Source organism: Manacus vitellinus, unplaced genomic scaffold, assembly GCF_001715985.3.
Source record: "Manacus vitellinus isolate BGI_N305 unplaced genomic scaffold, ASM171598v3 scaffold_49_pilon, whole genome shotgun sequence".
In the NCBI taxonomy this organism is placed as follows: domain Eukaryota; kingdom Metazoa; phylum Chordata; class Aves; order Passeriformes; family Pipridae; genus Manacus; species Manacus vitellinus.
Genome location: NW_021940603.1, coordinates 2,868,645 through 2,891,005, shown reverse-complemented (window position 1 = coordinate 2,891,005; position 22,361 = coordinate 2,868,645). Strand labels below are relative to the sequence as shown.

General features: G+C 39.3%; 1 protein-coding gene across 1 annotated transcript in view; it reads right to left on the bottom strand.

Annotated features, from left to right (window-relative positions):
• Positions 1–3,602: 3,602 nt before the first annotated feature.
• The window catches only part of CLSTN2 (calsyntenin 2), a 333,066-nt gene continuing 314,307 nt past the window's right edge, over positions 3,603–22,361 (bottom strand). The window contains exons 10-17 of the mRNA XM_029962672.1: positions 18,286–18,452; positions 14,727–14,875; positions 13,135–13,358; positions 11,283–11,453; positions 10,274–10,419; positions 9,243–9,366; positions 7,441–7,625; positions 3,603–6,800 (exon numbers count right to left, since the gene is read on the bottom strand). Coding sequence (XP_029818532.1) covers positions 6,591–6,800; positions 7,441–7,625; positions 9,243–9,366; positions 10,274–10,419; positions 11,283–11,453; positions 13,135–13,358; positions 14,727–14,875; positions 18,286–18,452 — 1,376 coding nt within the window. The 3' untranslated portion in view covers positions 3,603–6,590. The remainder of the gene's footprint in view (positions 6,801–7,440; positions 7,626–9,242; positions 9,367–10,273; positions 10,420–11,282; positions 11,454–13,134; positions 13,359–14,726; positions 14,876–18,285; positions 18,453–22,361) is intronic.

The window sequence follows — 22,361 nt, the reverse complement described above, 5'->3', positions numbered from 1 at the left end:
CACCTTGCCTAAGGAAAGCTGAACTCTTTTATTGCACAATGTACTTAGCTGGGAAAAAAAATCCTCCTGCTTTGTTCTCAGAACAGATATAAATAGTGACAATACTCGGCCATGTAGCTTCAACAGCTGATGAATGCACAATTTCCCCACAAGTTAGTGCTGAAAATAGGCATGAGGGCTTTTCCTGAACACTGTTTTAATGATTGTAGTGCTTCACACTATTGAGAGTGTTTCTTTACAGGCAATAACTAATGAAGCCCCAACCCAAAGCTCTTGACTGTAACCATTGTGTCTTTCCTTTGGCACTTACTCCACAATGAGGGATATAAGCAGAGCTGTAAGAGAATTATTGAACCATAACACCACCAAGCTCCTTGATGATGCTTTTCATCTACAGGGCTCAAAGTGCTTTGTGAAGGATGTCAGGCTCACTATTCCTATTTGCCAGCAGAGACATGGAAACTGTAAATACCTAACCACTGTTGATACCTACTCAAAAGGCAGCAAAATGCCTCTAGGGAAAAAGGTTACCTGATCTGGTATCTGCCTTTTCATCAGCAGGAATGAAGTTATGAACATACAAACCCTTCTGGATTAATTTTATTCTGCTAAGCTTCAATAATGTGGACTAGAATTGTTTATTGTTTTAAACCCCTTTGTTAGACAGAGGTTTATGAAATTAACAATTATGTCTTCTTTAGGGAAAAACAAAAACAAACTATACCAGGCTTGAACCTTGCTACTCCTACAAAGGTAATGAAGTATAATTACTTGCTGAGATATCACTGGAGTAATTTTCCTTATATATTTAGCAGAAATATTTATTGAGATTCAGTGTGTCAAGAGAGTATGAGTTTCGCTCTGCTGTAACTTTAGTGGTCATCTTTATTCTTTGTGTCTTTATTCTTCATACTAACAAAAAACCAGCTGGATTCTAGGAGAGACTAGAGCTGAAGCAAAGTCTGATCACTGGATACACAATCTTTCATTGGTTCATCTAAGACTGACATCTTCTTCACTGGAAATCTGAAACATGCAGCATTAGGGAACCCGATACATTCCAGTTTACGCCACTACCCAAACTGCTTGTTATGTCTTTCTCAATTTTTTAAAAAACATTTGGCCCAAATGTACAAGAATCTTACAGGATCACTATTTGCTTCTGAGTGCTGGAAAAAGTATTTATTTTCTATTACAAAGTGCTGCATGGTTTGGACATAAGCATGGGAGTGCTGGTTTCTGTGGGAACCCCGCGATCTCTGAGGGACAGGGCAGCTGTCACTCTTACACTGTTTGCAGTGGCACTTCTACACTGGGAGCTTTGCAGACTGTGGGCAATGAGGTTGTGGCATGAACAAAGCCTGTCATTCTCTGTGCCTGAGGAGGGAAAAACCTAATGTTATTGTGTGTTTGGTGATACTGGCTGAAGCTTGAGGGAGATTATATTTATATAGCACAGCATCATGCACAATTAATAGGGATAAGTTTAGTGATTTAAAAGGTGGTTTTATTTCTGCTGTCTTTGACAATCTTTTTGATCTTTGTTTTTTGTTGTTTGTTTGGCTTTTTTCTCCTATCTCCCTTAGATTTGCCCAGCTGCTGAAGGAGAACTTCTTTAAGTTCAGCAAAGGTCAGCAGCTACAGGGATCACCTAGAGGTGCATTAACCCCAAGACTTGTGGTCAAAAGTAAGTGAAACATCTAGATAAGTCTACTGCACATTCAGGTTCCCTCAAATATTCTCCCTATTTTTATTCAGTAATTTTATCAGGGCAGAACTTGGTGATCCCCAGTCTCAGGGGGGATATCAGGTTTTAAGCTATTCATTCTTTCATGTAGTCAGCATGTGTGAATTAAGGAAAGAGGAAGCCCTGGAGATGTACTCAGTTTTATTTCCTCTACCTCTCTAAGGGGATGTTTTTGCAAACATCCTTAAGTTTGTATTCCAATCTGTATTCCAGGATGGCAGGAGCAACTCAGTCCCACCAGACCTTTACCTGCTGTCACCCCAGTACAGTCTTCCATTCCCCTGTTCTGCTGAGCCTGGAGGGTTGGAGTTGGAGTGCTGTGTGTGGTGGCACCAAAACTTTCAGAGGAGGAAGCGTTGTGTCCAAAGTGCTGGGATCCCTACCAGGTAAAAGATTAAAGCTGCCTCTGAGGTTACAGGTCAGGGAAAGAGACAGCTGAGACACAAAATAGGTGCAGGGCTCAAAAGGCTTTGCCAAAGAGAACTAGGGGCTGCTACTGCATTACCCTCTGACTGGTCCTTCACCTGGGGCTAATGATCTCCAAGGCCATTATTTTCAGTTTAAGGTCAGGCAGGGACAGCTCCTGCAATGGAGACAGTGGATTTCATCCCCACAGGAGGAAATTTATAACCCTCTGATCCTTTCTAAATCTTATTTTCTTCCAGAATGAAGTAAGGATGGTGCACAGATGCTCAGCAAGCTCAGCACCACAACATACCAGAAATGGAAACTAACTGCTCCTTCCCATTAGCCCTTGGCAAGGGAGATCACCACCAGGTAAAAAGCAGTCATGCCACCACTGCAGGATATTATTACCTGTTTGAGTGAACAAATAGCAACAGTTTATTTTAATTATTTTAATTAGTACATGTCAAGAACCCTACATGTCTATTTCTGGTTTGAACTGGTGTCAGCCAATGTAGTAAATACTAAGATTAACCTTGACAACTGTGCATTTTAAGGTTTACTTGCAAAGATAAAACACCTGTAGAGGGAGCAGAAGTGAAAAAAAAAATGAGAGTTATTAATCAAGAATGGCCACTTAGGCAGTTATATTAATTCAGATAACATCGTATATCACCATCTGGAATTTGCATTTGTAGGTTTTCCAGCTTTTCCTAGTCTTAGATTAGAATTTTAAAGATTTAAAGGCATCATTGATGTGATGTCATTTTAGACCTGTGCTCTCATGGATTCCTGTATTATGGGTACCTCTTTAGAAATGTTTTCTTTGGATACACTCGTTTATTGCTACTGTAGAAATATGTACCTCATGACATTGAGGTGCTGGAGTGAGCCCAGAGAAGGGAATGGAGCTGGGGAAGGGTCTGGAGCACAAGTCTGATGAGGAGCAGCTGAGGGAGCTGGGGGTGTTTAGCCTGGAGAAAAGGAGGCTCGGGGAGGACCTTCTTGGTCTCTATAACCACCTGACTGGAGTTTAAAGCCAGGTGGGGGTCGGTCTCTTCTCCCAGGTAACAAGTCACAGGACAAGAGGAAAAAGCCTCAAGTTGTGCCAGGGAGGTTTAGATTGGATATTAGGGAAAATTTCCTCATTGAAAGCGTTGTCAGACATTGGAATGGGCTGTTCAGGGCAGTGGTGGAGCCACCACCCCTGGGGGGTTTTAAAAGATGTGTAAATGTGGCACTTGGGGACATGAGTTAGTGGTGGGCTTGGCAGTGTCAGGTTAATTGTTGGGCTCAATGATCTTAGAGGTCTTTTCCAACCTCAGTCATTCACTTCTTCCAGAGAGGAAGGGAGAGACTCTTGGCTTTTGATTAGGGGAAAAAAATATCCCACGTGTGTGTGTATGTGTGCACACATATGTGTATGTGCTCTGAGTTTTTTGTTGTTGGGTTTTTTTTTTTTTTTAGCAAGTAGTTTACATCAAAAAAATAATTCATGGAGGGGAGGAAATACTGTTAAAATTGTTTTAGAAAAAGTGATATTTTTCTGATTTTCTATAAGTAGGCTTTTGCTCAGGAGTCCATTGCTGCCAGTGCTATACAAATATTCTAGGGTGTATTTTGTGAACAAGTATCTCATTCTCACTAACATTTTGTGAAAAGGATTTTTCTGTTTATTTGAATGAAAAAGCTGCATAATGCACTCTAATGAGTAATCTAAAATAAGTACAGTGAAACATTTTAGTTTGCTGACTATCTTATTGCAAACCAAATTTTAGTGATAACACACATGCCTGTATTACTTTGCTTAGGTTTAAAAATGTAGGTTTATTTACAGTAGAGAAAATACTTTGTTTGCTTCTTGTGTAATGTATGAGTACATCCTGAAAAGATTTGCTTCCAGTAGCAAAATGATAAAAATCTATTAGATGGAGAAACACACTGATGAATTCACAAACATAAAAGAATTAAAGGCTGTCAATAAGGTTGTAAATTGCTGTTTTCAAGTTGCCCTAAGGCTTGCTATGGTAAAAAATAATAATAATCAGGAATAACAGAAACTTAAAAATAATTTAAATCCAGTTTTAAATCTGAAATTGACTTTAAAATATCTACTTTTAATCTTAAATATTTTTTTTTTCTGAGCAGAAAGATTTGCTGATATGCACTGATAACAAGCACCACAAAGAGCCTGCTTCATGTCACTAACAAAAATTACACTAGGAAATGATTTAGGGTAGTAGGGTGCTAGGAAATTATCTAACATAAAATTTTAGTTCAGGATATACAGAAATATGAATATTAATTTTTTACTAAACAGAAATTTTGGACATTTTTAGAATTGTCATTTCTGCAGATAAATTGTGTTTGTGGGCTTGATTCTGCAAATATTCTTCTAAATTTAATACATGTGAGAGAATAAAAATGAAACAGGACTGCTAACATAAGAAAACTCCTGTATTTCCAGTCTTAACAGTCATGTGACAACATGACTGTTGGCACAATAAATAAAAGCATTGAAGATCTCTAATTTTAGAGTTTTTTCATTTACTTTCTAGTTATTAAACTACAATGCCTAGTTGCTGTCAGTATTTCCCTTCAACTATCAGATGCAGAAACTGGAATTAAAAGAACTCCCAAACCCACAATATAGTCTCTATATTCCAAGATATTCAGGAGCTGCTGATAATTTGGTATTGAGGGGGATGGATACCCCAAAGATTGCTCCATTTACTCTTTGCAACACCAACTCAGGGGTGCTCGGGAAGGTCCTGTTGTGGTAAGACTGCTTGTTTCTCTGGGGGAGAGGAGCATAGGAAGCAGCTCATTTTAAACAGCAAATTACAAAAGCAGAAGTCAGTGATGAAATTGTAAATGAAGTATTTAGGGGAAAAAAAACCAAAAAAACCAACAGACAAGCCACTAAGCAGCATTCTCTTCCATGCCATTTTGTTTTTATGCATTAGAGCAGCTTTCCTAGCAAGTGCTGCAGCATTTGGGATGCAGAGCAGTTGAAGATGCAAAGGTACTTATGGAAAGGGGACAAAAACCACACCACACAGACTTATCAACACATTGTACGCAGCTTTGCTTTTTTTTTTTTTTATAACTTTTTAAACAGTGTTTAAGAAAAATATGCTGTGTTACCATAACAAACTAAAATACTCTCTCAACCTCTTAAGAGTTTAGTTTTTGTTTTCAATTATTTTGGTTCCAGGTAGGTTTTATTTCTCCTTGTTCTACTTTATAAAACCTTTTCTCAACATAAATGGCTTCAGGAAGAGGAAATAAGGGAGAATTATGAGCACAAAAGAGAGCTGACAGTTGTGTATGTTGTTCCTTTCTTTTGTGCCACTATAGGTGGGCAGGGGTACAGAAGAAATAGGGCATAATGTTTTGTAGTCAGACAGGAATTCCAGCTGGCATTCACTAAACAAAAGGGAACATTTTCCTCATCTAAAATAATTGTTTAAATCCCAGCCATACATAGCTATGGAATAATGGGGTCACTTATTTTCCACTACTTCAGTGTGGTGCTGCAGCAAGCTAATGATTTCACAGGACAGACAGTTTAAAGCATCGATTTGCTGCAAATTGCTCAATCCATAACTAATGAGCAGCTCTACGGATTTTCAGTGAATCAATCCCATTAGAATTTACAGTTTGCATAAGATCATATTACTCGATCTGTGGACACAGAACAAGTTGGGTGGTTTTTTGTGGGTTTTTTTTTTGTAACCTTCAGCAGCCCCTTGTTGCTGGTTTTTATTAAACTCTCTTAAATTTCTGTCGGTAGGTTGGACAAAAATCCCTCTCTTGAGGGTCTGACAGCATGCCTGAAAAAATACACTGTCCACTTCTACATAGGCACACACGCTTTCCATGTGAGGTCCTAGATATTCCCTTGTAAGGGACAGTTAAATCCAAGAAGGCAGGACGAGACGACAAATGGAATTCAGTCTCTGTCCCCTGTAGTACTAAAACCCTGTCCCAATTTAGAGGTGGATTATTTTTTACACCTGTAGGAGTGTGAAGTCAATTGGAAACTGTTATTTAGACCCATACAAGTAATTCTTCATAATAAGCTGAAATCTCTCTTGTGTGGAAAAAAAAAAACAAAACAAAGGCAAAAACCTGTATGGGTCAAGTGACAGGACTTTTGTCACATATCTGTAGTACAGATATAGGAAATGAGAACTATGCTTGCTAACAGATCAGGTTCTAGTTACTTTATTATTCCTGGGTAGGCCAGTAGGTTTGTACCATGTTTTCTCCAGGCTTTGTAAGAAAAGGGTCTGTTCTATCATTACCAGTTACTACAACAAGATCACTTTAGGCAAAACAGGCAAGCAGAAGTTCAAATCCTGTCAATGAATTCATAGACTCTGAAAACCCATTGTATTGGTTGTTACAAAAGTGTGATATGGCTGCAGGGCTGTTAGTATGGGAGTGCTGAATCATCCCACTCCAGCTGCGCTTGCCTGGTGGCATTCTGTTTGTCTCCCTTTTGGACAATCACTTCCTCTTCCTCCTCTTCTTCCTCCTCCTCTTCGCTTTCATCTGATTCAGCACTGGTTGTGTCTTCCTCTTCATCTTCTATGTCTTCTTCCTCACTCTCCTCTTCTGTCTGGTGAGGCTTTTCATATTTCTACAGTACATTTAAAGAAATGAAAGAGAGACAGTAGGAGAAAGGTGCTTTCTTGCTAACCAGTGGCTGTGAGAATATGAGCATGTAGTCCACATTTAGAAATGCTAAAATCCCGGGAAAATCTGATTTCCATCATTATGTGACTATGAGGCATCAAATCTGGTATGACTGGGTAGCAAATATTCAAAAGCTAATGTAAGAAGAATAGAATGTCAACAACCAATATCTCTGTTAGTCATGCTGCCAAAATTTAAGCCATCAATGTCAGTTTCTTTAAACTCTGATCATTTCCTCTCCTTTTAGTGTATTAGTGCTTACATTCAAAGGTTAAACCAAAGAAACTATATAATCTTGGGTACTTAGGGTACAAACATGGATAAAGTGTTGTTGTACCCAAGAATTCTTCACCCTCCTAATTAGTGATTATATATTACAACAAATATTAAGTTCTCAATTATATATTATCATGGTGTGCAGAGCTGAAAACTGAGATGGGGTCCTGAGTGCATATACAACTGTTCTGCCAAGCCTGAACAACTGTTCTCTGAAAGAGGCTTAAAACTCACTGCTGAGTGAGCTGCCAGCCCAGGCAGTGACTGCTGGCAGTGCCAGGATCTAACACTGTGCCTCGGGTATGTACCTCCATGGGGTTGACGGTGATGGTCAGAGCAGAATCATCCCAATCCATCTCATTCTCTTTGCTTCCCTCGTGGTCTGCAGAGCCGTGCTGGTGAGCTGTGCGGATCCGATACACGCCCAAGGTTATGACAAAAATGAGGATGCTCACACAGATTATGATCACAATGGTGGCCACACTTGGAACAACTGCAACAAAAGGTGGAAAAACGTACATTTGTGGAACAAATCGCCTAAACCCCGCTAAATACGCTGTGAATTTTTAACCCACAGCATCTCTTCCCTTGGACTGAGAATCAGGACAGCCATCTGCCATGTGCCTGGGGCTTCTGAAAGTGTTGACAAGTGCCCACCTACTAAGGCAAAGCATACAGGAATGGTGCTTACAGATACCTTCTAATGAGCATTATAAATCATAACTGAAAAGTGAGCATGCCTACCATTTGTTCTTTGAGCCACTTTACTACAGAAGACAAGTATTTAATCAGTGCAGAACACATTAGCTTCAGAACAAGTGCTTTTGCAATAAGGTTCCCTTCTCTTACTCATATGTTGACCCCTTCTGATCACAGCTGAGGCGTCAACCTCGTGTGGGAGAAAAAGTGCATCTCAAAGCTTACAGAGGTTTCAAACACTTATACTGTGATTTGAATCTCATTCTCCAAGAAATAAAATAATGCATTGCCACTGTACTTGCTTGTGTTACGGCCTTTCTGGGAGACTCCTGAGGATTCAAGACATTGTTCCTCACTGTTTGGTTGCACTCTGGGAAGCCTCTGCCTCCACCTAGCCACAGGAAGAAATTGCTCTGAACTACCATATATCAGCTCCATAAATAGGTTAGTGGAGAAGGGCTGCCACTTTCTGTGTACCCTCGTTCCTGAGGTACTGCAGTTCCAGGAGCTATAGTAGTTCTATAATGCATTTTATCACCTAGCCCTGCCCATAAGAATGGAAGTCTGAAATCAGAACAGTGTTAAAGAAGAAAGAACTAGTTTGCAACAGTTCATTTAGTAAAAATTCTGTTTCATTTTAGGGAACTGTCTGTACAAGTGTAAAGAAAAATAAAGTAATCGTCTAAGCATATTTGTATATATGCTTATATATACCTATATATAGGTATATATAGGTATATATACAAGTATATACCTATACTTTACATCAGCTTTACTTCTTTACATATGTATCATTCAGCTAAAAAGATTTCAGAATCAAACCCTTAAAGAGGTATCTCTGCCCTAGGTTTGACTTTATTGAAAAGGTTTCAGATTTCATATATATTTTAAAAATATATTTTAAATTCTGTATTTAATATATGTTAATGGCCACTGCACATGGCTAGGTGAACCTATCTTCTCTCCAGGCAGCTGCAGACTGAGGCCTTGACAGCAGCTAACAGAGCCATCGAGGCAATTATATATTTAAAAAATAACACAAATGTTTCTTCCTTTTGTTTAGAAAAGAGCAGGCAGAAATTAATATGCAATAGAAATACAGATGAACAAAGAAAATATGACCATAAGTATTACCCTTCATACCATTTAATACTAGAAACAAGACATTTTCTTAACTGTGTGGGTCAGAGTACAAAACCATTAATGAAGACCTTAAAAAAGGATACCAGGTTTTAATGAGAGAATAGAATTAAATGTTACCTTCTTTTACACTTGTGCAACAGTCTCTGTGAGGTTTTACAAGCTGTAACTCTGGACTTCAGGGCTTTTCTTTGTTGCCCAGGCTGGCTCACAAGGGAAACACTGACATACCTGAATCATTATGAGCAGTCTCTGTAAAGGTGTCACATACCTGAGTTGTGAACAGCACTTACACTCCCCTCAGGGTGCTGAACAGATTGGAGAAATTGTGGTTGTACTATCATATGATTTACATGGTCCATGAAGTTGGAGTTGGAGCTGTGTAGAATATTAACCTGGTACAAGAGAAAAATAAGGGATTAGATACTAAAAAGTGTTTTATATTCCAAGCCTGCTGGCTCTGTATATTAAGTTACATGAGCAGATAGGAAGAGTATTACATAGATCTTAAAGGCCAAATTAACTCTTTTTATGCCAGTAAAAAAATACACAGCTTGATATATTTCTAAGTTCTATGATGAGCAATGCATTCTAACATTTCTAGCTGTTCACTGTGAAGTGGCACAGAACAGGATTTTATTGACTTACTTACCTGTCTGGATAAGGAATTATTTTTTTCTTTTCTCTATACTAATTAGCTTTTAGGCGTTATCTAAATATAACATGTAAAAACTTTATTTTATTAACAGTTATTAAGTTAATAACTGCTTATAAAAACAATTAACAAGTTTTGACCCTATTGTTAAGAAGGCCCTGCCCGTTCCTGTGGTAACTTGTTATCTGGGCTCTAGGTTGGATAAGAGAGTTCCTCATAACAGGTCCACCAGTCCTGCTGAGGTGAACCAGCAGTAATCTCAGTCCCTGAGCCACTGTGCTGCATTGGCCTTAGAACCAGCACATGTGGACTCCACAGAGGTATCTAAATATTCCTGTGGTTACTGACTATGTCTAAGGAGTGGATCCAAAGCATTCTGTGTAACAGGAGTAATTCTCTGTGTTAGTGGAGTTTGAGAGAAGGGTCATCTCCTCAATTCACAGCAGAATAGAGACCCACACTGAGGAATGCCCACAGAAGTCGACTTCCTATTTGAATGGAACTTAGCATCTTTTTCTCTTTTTGGTTACACTTACCTGAGCGTGTCAATCATTTTACATATTTTAAAGAAAACACCACGCTGCTGAAGCTAGGCCAGTGCTCAGCCTCGGTGCTAGATAAGAAAGCTTGACTGCATAACTGCTTACCTCCAAGTTGAATTCGTTGCTCGTGTAACGCCCGTTTAGCTCGGAGCACTTGACCCTGAACTTCCTGTCGAAGGTGGCAGCGGTGTCCCAGTTCCGGTACCGGATCTGCCGCAGAACCTGCTCGTAGTTGAACATGCTGTCCACGCCTGCAGGGGGGGCAGAGCAGGGACAGGCTCATGTAACATTGCTCTGTGCAATACATGAGAGGCTAAATGCTCACAGCAAATATGAATGTTGGCAGAACGGTCCGAAAATGAGAGAGCGTCAAATAGTCCCTGATAGAGCCTCTGGCTGATCCTAGACGATGTGAGCAGAGTCTTTGGAAGTGAATGTAGATCCATAATGGAGAGGGACAAATACAACAGCAGAGATACAAAATAAATTACTTAATAAAAAGAAAAAATTGGCCAGTGAGTTACCAGCGCTGTGCAGGAGGAATCTCCTCCTACCCACATGTTCCCCAGGCAACCAGCAGTAGGGTAAGAGGGCACAGTCTTCAGCTGCAGCAGGGGAGGTTTAGGTTAGACATTAGAAAGAAATTCTTTACAGATGGAGTGGTCAGGCATTGGAATGGGCTGCCCAAGGGAGGTGCTGGAGTCACCGTCCCCGGAGCTGTTTAAGAAGAGACTGAATGTGACACTGATAGACATAGTCTGATAGACAAGGTGGTGTTGGGTCAGAGGTTGGACTCGATGATCTCAGAGGTCTTTTCCGACCTAGTTAATTTTGTGATTCTGTGATGGTCCACAAGAACCCCATATTAAAGAAAGCAGTGATGCCATTTTCCTTATTTGGGGAGTAGCAGGAGGGATGCTGAGATTCCAAAGGGTAAATACAGCACACCCAGAGATCAAGAAGTGACTGTGCTTTTTGAGATGCAGTCCCTCTTGGAATATTTTTACGGCTAGTAAATCACAGATTTCTGCATAATTTCTTACATATTAGTGCTTTCATTCCAATAACATAATTGGTGCGACAAAATAAGGGAAAGCAAATTCAACGAACATACCGTAGATTGAATATCCTGCTGTGGAATTTGTGGCATCTAGATGTTTTCCTTGGAGCTCCACATGATCTAGTTCTAAACACTCTTGTTCAGGATCTAGTTCTGCACCCATGACCAAAACATCACAGAAATCCAAGTTGTGGAGCATTTCCTCTACTATCACTGGCTTATCAGCTGTGAACCCATGGCACATATCATGAAAAAAAGAGAGAAAAGAAGATAAAGGATTACAGAACAGCTCAGTCATTTTATGTGCTTTGCATCAGGGCTTTCAATTTTTGCAAAGATATCCGAACTGTTTTGTGCTGATATTAAATACAGGATACTTGAAACAAATCAAGAGAAATGTCTTGTCTGTTCAGGTGCCATGATGATGGAGGCCTACAAATACCTAGTGAGATAGACAGAAAATATATTGCTCTGTAATGAAAGGCATCCAAGAACATCACTGGAAGTAGAAAACTGAAATTTGATCTTGGAAATAAATCCATGTAAAAAAATCTGGTTTTCAATACTGTATCAATACCAGGCTGATGCCACACATTCATTTTTTTTTCTCAAGGAGAACCAAACAGGAAAAATACACATCAAATATATCTATGCTTGGATGATTCTCTCAGACACTCTACTGCCCATAAAGAATTTGCATTACAAAGACATGGCCATCTATCCAAGAGTAGGGTATTATCATAAATGGCAAGATCCTGTGCTGTGTGACCTAAAGAAATGAAGTTATAAACTGACTATCCTTCAGTACGTACGAGTTAAAAAAAAATAATTCTGTCACGGGAAAAAGAGAAATGTATCAAGTTATCATTTAAATTCTCTGATCAACTTAGCACAGAGCGTGTGGCAGGACTGCTTAAGCAGCTCCCTGAGGGCACTGCAGACACAGACACTGCAATCTTGGAACTTACTGCCCATTTTGTGCATCTCATTTTAGAGATGCCTTTCTTTCCTTTGGGGAAGGAAGGCACAGACAGAAAAGCCTTATGCCCTAGATTCCTCACTCCTAGTACAGTAAATTTGGGTATCTGATCTCTAGGTACAGCTCTAATCTGAACAAAAATGCAGACCCAATCCAAATTTTCAGGCTTCAGGGAATCCATGCCCCTAAACTTGTAAATCATCACCAATTTTATCTTCCCCAGATGTGTACATCTAGTTACTGCTTAGTCTAGTGCAATGAATACTTTTTAGAATGATTCCTCAGATTACTAGACCTTTCATTTACCTTGCACACAAGCATTCAAAACAAAGATTCCTTTCTAGACAATTATTTTAAACCTAATTTATCCTTTGAACAGTCACCCAGCCTTGAGTAATAATACACACATTGCTCAGCATTAGAATAAATTGTCATCATTGAAAAACATCTTTTAAAATTATTATATTTACATTTTACAGTTGGGAAACTGAGGCATGAGATTACCTTCTCAAGTATCATCCACAAGTCAGTATCAGGGCTCGACACATAAGAACAGACTAAAAATTCAACTATCAGTCAGTTACTGCTTTTCACTTTATCAGTGCAATTAACAAAATTCTGTTACAAATAGAGAGATTCTAATGAAAATAAGTTATTCAACAGAATATGAAAAGAAGATTTTGAACTAGGGAAGACACTAAATATAAAATCTGTTTTTTTGAATCACATTTTGGTCTGTCACTATTTAACACATTTTTTAGTGTATTTAATTGAATTTCTTCAGTACATCATTACTGTGGCCTAACATTGCTCAAATTAATCTGGGTGAATTGACTTCCTTTGCATGACTTGTTTGCACTATCCCTTAAAAAATGAGAGGGCTCATGTTACAGAATAAATAATAACATTTAAAAGAAAGACACAAACCTCTGTCATGTTCTTTTAAGTCCACTGGATGCTCCATTTTAGTGACTGTGCTGACAATCCTGATATCAGGTAACAAAATAACACCTCTTTCACTTTCAAACTGTGCAGCTGGTCTAGCAAAGTGATCCATCCCAGTTATTGTAATCTTGGGCTCATTGGCCTGAAACACCATTACATAGGCATCTATATCTGGGATATTAATGCAGACATCTTCACCAAAACATCTGAAAAAATATATTATTTGTTAACTGCTTGTAAAACATTGCAAATCAGAGGTGTGTGGCACTTGCACTGCACAAACCCCACCTGGTGGCTCTCAGGTCAGTCTATCCCACACTGTGACACTGCCACAATCAAGGACCTGTACCACCATGCCCACAGGCCAGCAGGGAGAGGAACAGCTCTGTTCCCCTCATCCCCTCCCACTCTGACAACTACTGAAATTATGTAGAGACAAGCTCAGTCTTTCATAAGGGCACTCACTTATTATGAGAATAATATTTTGATGTTTAACTGACATTTAACAACAGTAGTGAATAACCATTCACCAGAAATAATTAGATGATAACAACTGTACCAAACCTAACATTAAATTCTGAAAGTGATATCTAATGAATATAATATGGTTATCTTGTCACATGTGAATAAAAGGGCCTAATTATCCATTTAAATTGGTCCCCTGTCAAATACTGGCACCCTCCAGTATTTACAAGGCAGAAAAGGTTCCTCTACCAGCATTTTCATCTGAATCAGCACTGTGCTTTGGAAGTGAATCTCCTGACAAACTCTGCCTTATTTCATCCTGGCACAGGGCTTGGGCCAGCCTTGGAGTGTGCAAACTGGGCTGATTCCAGTGAAACTGCATCAGAAAATGCTCTATAAACTGTTTGGTCAGCCCACAGCACTGGACTAAACCTGGTACTTAGTGAGAACTGTGCACACAGCAGGTGAGAGTCCACAGAACTGATGTTTATTTTCACTCTAGACCTGCTCTCCCTGCACTGTACAACTTTCTGTACCAGAGGTATGCCCCAAGGGAGCCCAGGAGTGGCTCTCTGGCTATGTAGAACTGTAAACATTATTGAGCAGGTTCTGGCACAAAAATGGAAGGACACAGATTCCTGTTTAACACCCATCACCAGTATTTCAGTGACAGCAGGCATATGAGGATACAGACAGACAGACTATTCCAAGTAAAGCTACAAATCCTGTCCTGTTAGATGTAATAGGCCTGCTTTAAAAAGTCAGGGCTCTACATATCCCAGAAGGAACTCTAAACATTTAAAATGAAAAGTAAATACGAATGCCATAAATGCAAGTACTGTTCAGTCCAGACTACATGTTCCAAACTATAAACAGAATGCAAGTACATTACATTAACAAGAAAGGTTCCTTAAAAGGATAATATCAAAAGAAAACCACCATGTGCATTGGCATAAAAGTAAATTAAATTAATCCTTTATGCTCAATAACAAAACAGTATGATTTATCAATTTAATTTAGCCAAAATTCTTCCTTTTACATGTCCAAAGAAAAAAGTAATTCATTAAAAATGTTCCTAATCTAATCAATTCAGCTGAGGTATAACTTACTGGACTTTAGATGAGACTTTGAGACGCCGTACGCCTGCAGTAGGGAACTGTCTGGAGTTGATGTATGAGACCTTTCGGAGAGCTTGATTTATATTCTCAATGTCATCTCCTTCCATGACAAGGACTGACTGGGAAGGGTTGAAGTGATACTAGGAGAAATACACATAATTAGTATTTAAGGTATCGGGTACAGAGTACAAAATAAGACATTTTTAAGGAACATTGCACAGACACAAGTTTAAAATCTAATGATTTAAGAAAAAAAAATCATAGTAGTTATTGTTGGCTGAACCCACATGTTGTTCCCTAAAACATGTACTTGTGTCAGTCTCATATCTGAAGGACTACTGTTATAATTAATTTTGGAGTAAATTTCCTGGTTTTTGCCCAGCCTTATCAACTTTGCTGGTACTATTTCTGCAGCAATTTCTGATACTGTATATTTTTGAACCCTGTAGAGTTCAAAACCTTAACTTACCACTGTGATTATTATTACTATGTAAGCTTTTTAGGTTAAACACGCCCTCCATATAAAAACATTGGCTTGAACCAGACTAGCATGCAGAAGCATATTTTAGCTGCTTTCTCTGTGGCTTTACCCTGGGCTACCTTTCTGAGATATATTTCAACATGAATGAACAAAACAATTATAACATTTGCCTCCTACATCTTCATTAATGTCAGACACAATAAAGGGGATTCTCAGTTCTGTCTCATGATCAATAAGGGTGTCATGATTTAAGATGGAGCTGCACAAAGCCAGCTGTTCATCTGAGCCAACAAACCCTGCAAAGTCAATGGCTGCTCTTGTAGCCCTGAACCTTCTCTAGTCTATTGCACTGAACACAAAACAGCCTTGCTGACCAAGAAACTTTGCTACTGTTGTGACATGGCAAATGATTGATTTTTCTCTTCATCATAATTTATCCTGATTCCATTTTTTGTCTCTTAATTGGTTCAGCAAATCATCTGCATTGCAGAGGAAACCAGCTTAACCCCCTTGATTTTGTACCCTACTCTTGTCAGCACAAACCACAAAGAAATGCACCCCGTTCCCATGTGTAGTCCCTTCCTGAAGCTGGATATTGATTATATGAACACGTTCTATTATATACGTCTGCCTACACTTCCTTACAACAAGAAAGGTTAAAAAGCAAAAGATCAAACAGACTGTGAAGAACAGAATGAAGCTCAGGGCTCTCTGTTGAACAGAACATGGAGGACTGGGTTTAAAGCTGTGCAAGAAGGTCATAACACACTGAAGGGTATTTTTAACAAAGAGAAGAACTAACATGAGTCACAGCCTGCATCCACTTCTTTTTCCTTTCTGTAAGCTAGCAGTAGTAGGGAATAAAATTAGCAAAAGGAGACTCTAGCTGCCAGAACAGCTGGAATGCTGCCAAAAGGACTGGAGAAAGCCCTAATCTGAGCCATTTTTGTCTTTCTCATTAAAAAAGGCTAAAAATAGCAACAGTTTAGACAGTGTTTTTGAGAGCTGTTACAGATATCTGAAAATTAGGCTGCAGACCAAAAATGTCCAAGACTATCGTGTCAGAAACTGTGTTACAGCTGCATTGCTCTTTCTCAGGTGATTAAAGGGTGAATCTTCACGAGTCCCAAGTGCCCAGCAGAAACACCTTCCAACATCAGTTATGCCAACACTGAATCTGCAAAGCATCATGTAAATAGCCCCACAGAACCCATCACCTGTGCAGCTGTCACACGTGCCTGTCTGAGATCAGGTACGTGTATTTCTGACACCAGAACACCTTTCTCTCTAATTTTCTGTTCAAGGTCAGGCAAACTGCTCTGCTTTTATCTGAGCTTCTTTCTGTCAGCCCCCAAAAGAAACCCTACCACATTCTATCTCTGACTGCTCCTTTCATGTTTGCCTCCTGCTGTTGAGCTTGCTGAGGCAGTAAAAGCAAATCTGTAACTTTAAAAAACCCACTGTGCCTCATCTCTATTTCAGAAAATGAAAATGTTTTGAAGGTTTGCAAAAGGAAGAAAAGGCAGAAAACAAGCCCTCGCCTTCCTTTTCCCCACACCACTGCTGTACTGTAAGGAAGCCAGTCCCCCATGCTGCAGCAGCAGTGGGTGATAGAACAGGGATTTTTCCAAGCCCATGAAACTAGAAGACTCAAATATTGTCAAGCTGCAGAATGCAATAGTGGAGGACTTACTATGCTTTCAAGCACCAAGGACCAAGTGTACACTGCTTTAATTCATGTAAAAAAAACCCAGCAAAGAACTTACTGTTGAGCATATACTCTTGGGTTCCAGGAGTCCCTACCTGCTCCTTGTATGCACTGCCTTTTAAAAACAGGTTTTACCTATCCCTGTGTCGTGTTGCTGCGAGAAGTAGCAATGTGAAATTCTTAATGATGTCCTTGGTAGGATGATAAAACAGCAATTCTTTGGGGTGTTTTGCTCATATATAAAAGTTAGAGCCAGCAAAACTCCTCCTTCTCTTTGCACTTCCAATTTGCATTTTTACCCTTCTTTTCAGAAAACATATCAGCTATACTACACACTGCAACCCATCACCCAGACAGAGACTGGAGTGTATTTCAGGTCAGCCTGCTATCTCCTACAATGAGAGGTTTAGCTAATAAAATGTAGTACATGGCACTCCCACTGCATCCTCTGCATTAAGTGTTACAGCACCATCTTCCTCCCAGCTGAGAAACACCATGCTGAAACCACACTGTGCACTTTCACAGGATGCAGAGCCTGCAGCCAAAGTAACTTCCCAGTTTGGAATTTGAAGCTCAGCTCCTTTGGAAGGTGGTATCTGTGTGCTAGGAAATAGCTTTACAGTGTATTACCACAAAAAGCACAAGAACACTGGTCACCTAATAATGGCACCAGTAAAATGCAGCTCATTTACTGTTGCATTTACTGAGCATTACAGAAGTTACAGCCAAGATCCTACATATGTATCCAGAGAACAGAGTTTGTCTGAATGAATGTAATCTGGCCACTATGTCAATTGAAACATGATTTCCCTCCATTTGTTGTTCTCCAACCTCAGAAAAAGTGCCACATTACCAGTAAAGATATTCATATGCATAGTGAAGGTGGATAATGATTTATATGCAAATCTGTAAATTTAATTTCTTGACTTCAGGGTTTTCTATTGTCCAATTTTCACATACCATAATATTTTCCTCTTTGAACACACTGAATTTTTCAATGCTATTGCATTAGGACTTATGTTTTCCTCTGTTTTAGAACTACTTGAGATCAAAATTCAATAAATTTTGTCTATTTCTGTAGAACTACCAAAATAAGCATGAGAACACAGCCTAGTAATTCACAGGGACTCTGAAATATCAGCAGTGTCTCACTTTCTGAGCATCTAGCTTAGCAATAATGGAAACATTTTTCTTTGCAGTGTCACAGCTCTTCTACTGTTCTGCTTTTTCTTTGCATGATTTTATGGGAAATTACATTGCTTCTGGGAGTACATTTGTACTGTGTGTACTCTACCTTGGGCTCTCCACTTCATAAATCAGACCTAAATTTTTATCAAAGATGATGTCAGTTCATCCCTCACCTTTATTCCTTGGCCAAGACTCTCGAGAGAATTAATATCCAGACCTTCCTTGCAGGCCTGCAAACAGGAAATCACTTTCTGACTCTCAATTTTCCCTGGCCTGATAGTAAGACTGGCCAGGCTGCCATGGAAATACTGAGCAAATCTGGGCTTGGTGACTTCACCTCCTGCAAGAAAGCAAATACAAAATGATTATTGATACCAATACACAAACCACACACCTAACAATTCGCTTTATGTTTTAACACATTTAGAGAATTTATATTCATTTTTGCCAAGTGTCTTTGAGATCTCATTTACTGTGGTAAGTGGAATGCCTTTGTGGGTTGTTGGGTGGTACCTGGTAGCAGCCTGTCTTCAAGATTCTTGTTTTTACAGGATTGTGTTCAGGTGTTTATAAAGCTGTGGTAACGAACTCTCAGATAAACCATAGCTTCCCAAATGTGCACAAGGAAGCATATAATTTTTAAAAATAAATCGATTAATTTATTTAAGTAATCAAACACCAGTTTAAGAAATGCTTAAGGTCCAGTATTTATTTATACAGAAAGTGTATTTGCAAGTGTTCCATTACAGGATTACTTACTGTGTTTTTTGGAGAAGAAAGGCAAAGGTATCTGAAGTTCTCAGTCATGGCTCTGTGTAAGCAAACTGCTACAGACCTTATAACGAGCTGCCTCAGGATATGGTGTAAATTCCAGCAGTGACTGTGGGCCAATGCACAGCACTGCACTCAAAGGCTGACAGTGCTGCCCCTGGCCCAGAATGGTTCATTTGGTGCCAGATTTTGGTCTTGTCACTGTACCTTGTGTTAGACCCTCCAGCCTTCACTCCAGGCAGCTTCAAAGGAACACTGATCTTTAGGAGCTGTCAATAAAAGGTGATTACAGACTGCCTGCACCAGTGATCGTAGCATCTAAATTACTCTTGGGACATTTAGTGATTTACTCATCCTCCTTCAGGAGAGTTTTTAGAGCTTGTCTTTCCTGCAGGTGTTAGATCTCACAGTGCATGTGAATTACTGCCTTCCTTGAGCCTAGGAGGACTGAGGGAGCCACACAGCAGTGAGACATGCAGACTAATTGGATTAGCAGTTGCTAAGCTGTTGATAAGCTGTTGTAATTGTAGAGAACTCATCTCTACCCTGTTTGTAGCTTTAGAGTCAAACAACCTGTTTTTGCCAGGCAAGTTACCTCAAACTTGAACTTTAACTTGGAAATTTGTGTGTGGAATGGGGTTAGGATAGGGATGAAGTGGCAAATTTTCTTTAGGCTGGTGTTCCTGCCTGAACATCACTTCTGGTCTCTGCAGGATAAGCTTTATGAAGAAGGCTTGAGTTATTTTATAGAGAGAAGAAAGTATACACTGGTGTACTGAGAGGAAAGAGGTGTCCTACAGGCTTTTTCTTCACAGAAGTAGATGGGTTTTGTTCTTTTTTCTTAACATTGCAGCATAAACCGCCTTTCTTTTTTTTACCCCAAAGGAAAGTCCCCAGGAGATTATTCTTCTGCACTCTCTCATTCATCTGTCCATTACACAGAAAATTTTCTCTGGGCAGAGTTTTGCTGAACTTTATTGTATGCAGCAGCTAAAGTTCAGCCTTTCTGATACTTACCAAGACAATTATTTGGTACATAGGTAGTGCATTATGGGGACGTTGGCCTTTCAGCATAAATGTTGTTATATTAATCTGTTTACACTGTCTTTAAAAGAACATGCTGCCACTAATACAGCAGCAATGTATCTGGACAGAAAAAGGTAAGCCAAATTAAAAAAAAAACAAAAACAAAAACCAAACCTCTCCCTAAAAAGAAGACAAGGAGAAAAAAACCCAGAATGTTCAGAAGAAAAAGGAATTTGTGTTTTGAAGCTTCACATTCTCATATCACTAACAGAATTGTGAAAACAGCAAGTTCCAAGGCTGAAACACCAACCCTGATCCTGGAGCTTTGAAATTTAGAGACCTACAGTAAGTCTGCCAGTAGGTCTTAATAGTTCTGAGGAGATGCAAAATAAGCAGTCTCAGGCTATCAACTGCTATTTTTTTTTTTTAAAGCAAGTATTTCAAGAAAATGTGAGTGAAAAATAGCTGGGAGTAGCCAGTCTTGTATTGTGTGAAAGGACTTTTTTTTACATCTTCTGCCTAACACTGTAGACTATGAATATTCTTGTTGCTTTTCCTGGTACTTTTGCTATTATCAGAAGTACTAACCATAACCTAGTGTTCTTCTCATCATTATGTGTAAAACACAGGACATGCCTGCTCATCCTGAGCAGTGTGAACACCAGCTTTTTCCACAGGAAAAAAACAAGGGCCCTTAAAGACAGAATACTATCTCACACTTTATTAGAAAAAACAGACTGCTAAATAAGCCTTCCACCTTTTACCAGTGTTAAAGACAAAATTACATACCTGCCAATTTAAACCTCGAAGGTGAACAGTGCTCATTATATCTGACTCTTCTCACAGCTGCTTGTAATTGCAGCATGTTGATATTTTGATATTCTTCTATCTCAGCATTTCAGAATCTTTCAGCTAAGTGAGGGATGTTCCAATCACCAGTAATTATTAGATTGCGAATGGACAAAATCCAATGCAATAAAATTGGGAAGCTAAAACCAAAACTCACTCTAAAATTGAAGGAATGGCCTAAAGCCAGTTTCCTACAATCCTGCTTTCTAGTTTTGATAAAATGTTTTATTCATACTTGGTTTTACTATATTAGTATGTTTGAAATCTGTCTTTCTTTCTGCTTCTGCAATCCGATAGTCTTCGATTATCTGACCTCAGCTTGTCAGTGGGTAGAAATTTAGGCTAGGATGGCCAGTCTCCAAATCTTAGTCATTCTGAAATTCTTAGCTCCCAAGATTAGATGAGTATGAATGTATTTAATCCAGCATGAACATAGCAATTCTAGTGCATGTTTAAACACAGTGCATAACTGTACCTAATGCTCATAGTAATATTTTTACAGAATATTATCCAAATTCTTCTAAATACTGATTTTTTAAAATAGAAATCCTTTGAACCTGAGCATGATTCATTTCATGCCTGTGCAGCTCCCCACACAGCTGACAGGCAGCTCAGAGCCACTGGCTCCACTGGGCAGGAGGATGCTCAGTTCCACTGTCTGGATTTGACTCAGCACTGAAGTTACCACATGCTAAGAATCAAGCGAAGAAAAGACCTTATAAGGCACTCCCAACAGCTTTTACTCCCACCGGCTTTTACTGCTTTAAGACACTTTGAACTTAACTCTTGGTTCTGACACCGTACAGTCTAAGCAACAACATTTTTGGTATAATGAAAAACTAAATAGATTACACAAGCCTCTGGAGCAACAACTGAGAGAACTAAGTGGAGCTCCGGTGATAATGGCCTTGAGGTAATCCAAGTGTCCTAAAATTTATTCTACTTCTCTTTGTCAGGGTGCAGTGAAAGACACAGTGACTTGTAACATAGCATCTCCAGTTTCTATCCAGAGGTCAGGCCATGCAGTTAACCTAGACTGCCTCAGCAAGTTTCATAGGACTTTTTTGTTGTCAGGGTCTTTACACTTCCTTGTGAGATACTGCTCAGATACAGCTCACCTCCACAGAGATGCTACCAAGATCTGAGAGAATAAGAAAACATACTCCTCAACTATGTTACGTGTTGTGTTTCACTCAGCTCTGTGTTTATTGATTACAATGCTGTGAGTGCTAATTCTTGGGGGACAGTTAAGTGGTTAAGACTTTGATGAATGATATGGCCAAGAGAGGAAAACAGAACCTTCTCTACTGTCAGGGAATTAAGTTAATGTCTGTAACACAAAACAGACTGAAACTAGACTATAGAACAACATCACTGATTCTCATAACAGTTCCTTGCATGACAAATTTTTGAAGCTACTGGGTTTTTTCCATTCCTTAAATGTAAATGTTGTGGTCATCACCACAGTTGTGAGGCAGTACAGGCCATGGTGTTATGCAGACCTTGATGATAAAACTGTGCATTGCTTTTCCCACCTGACCCAGCACACACCTCTGCTCCCAAAGTCTGGCACACACAGGAGGATGGATGTTGGCTTTTTGGT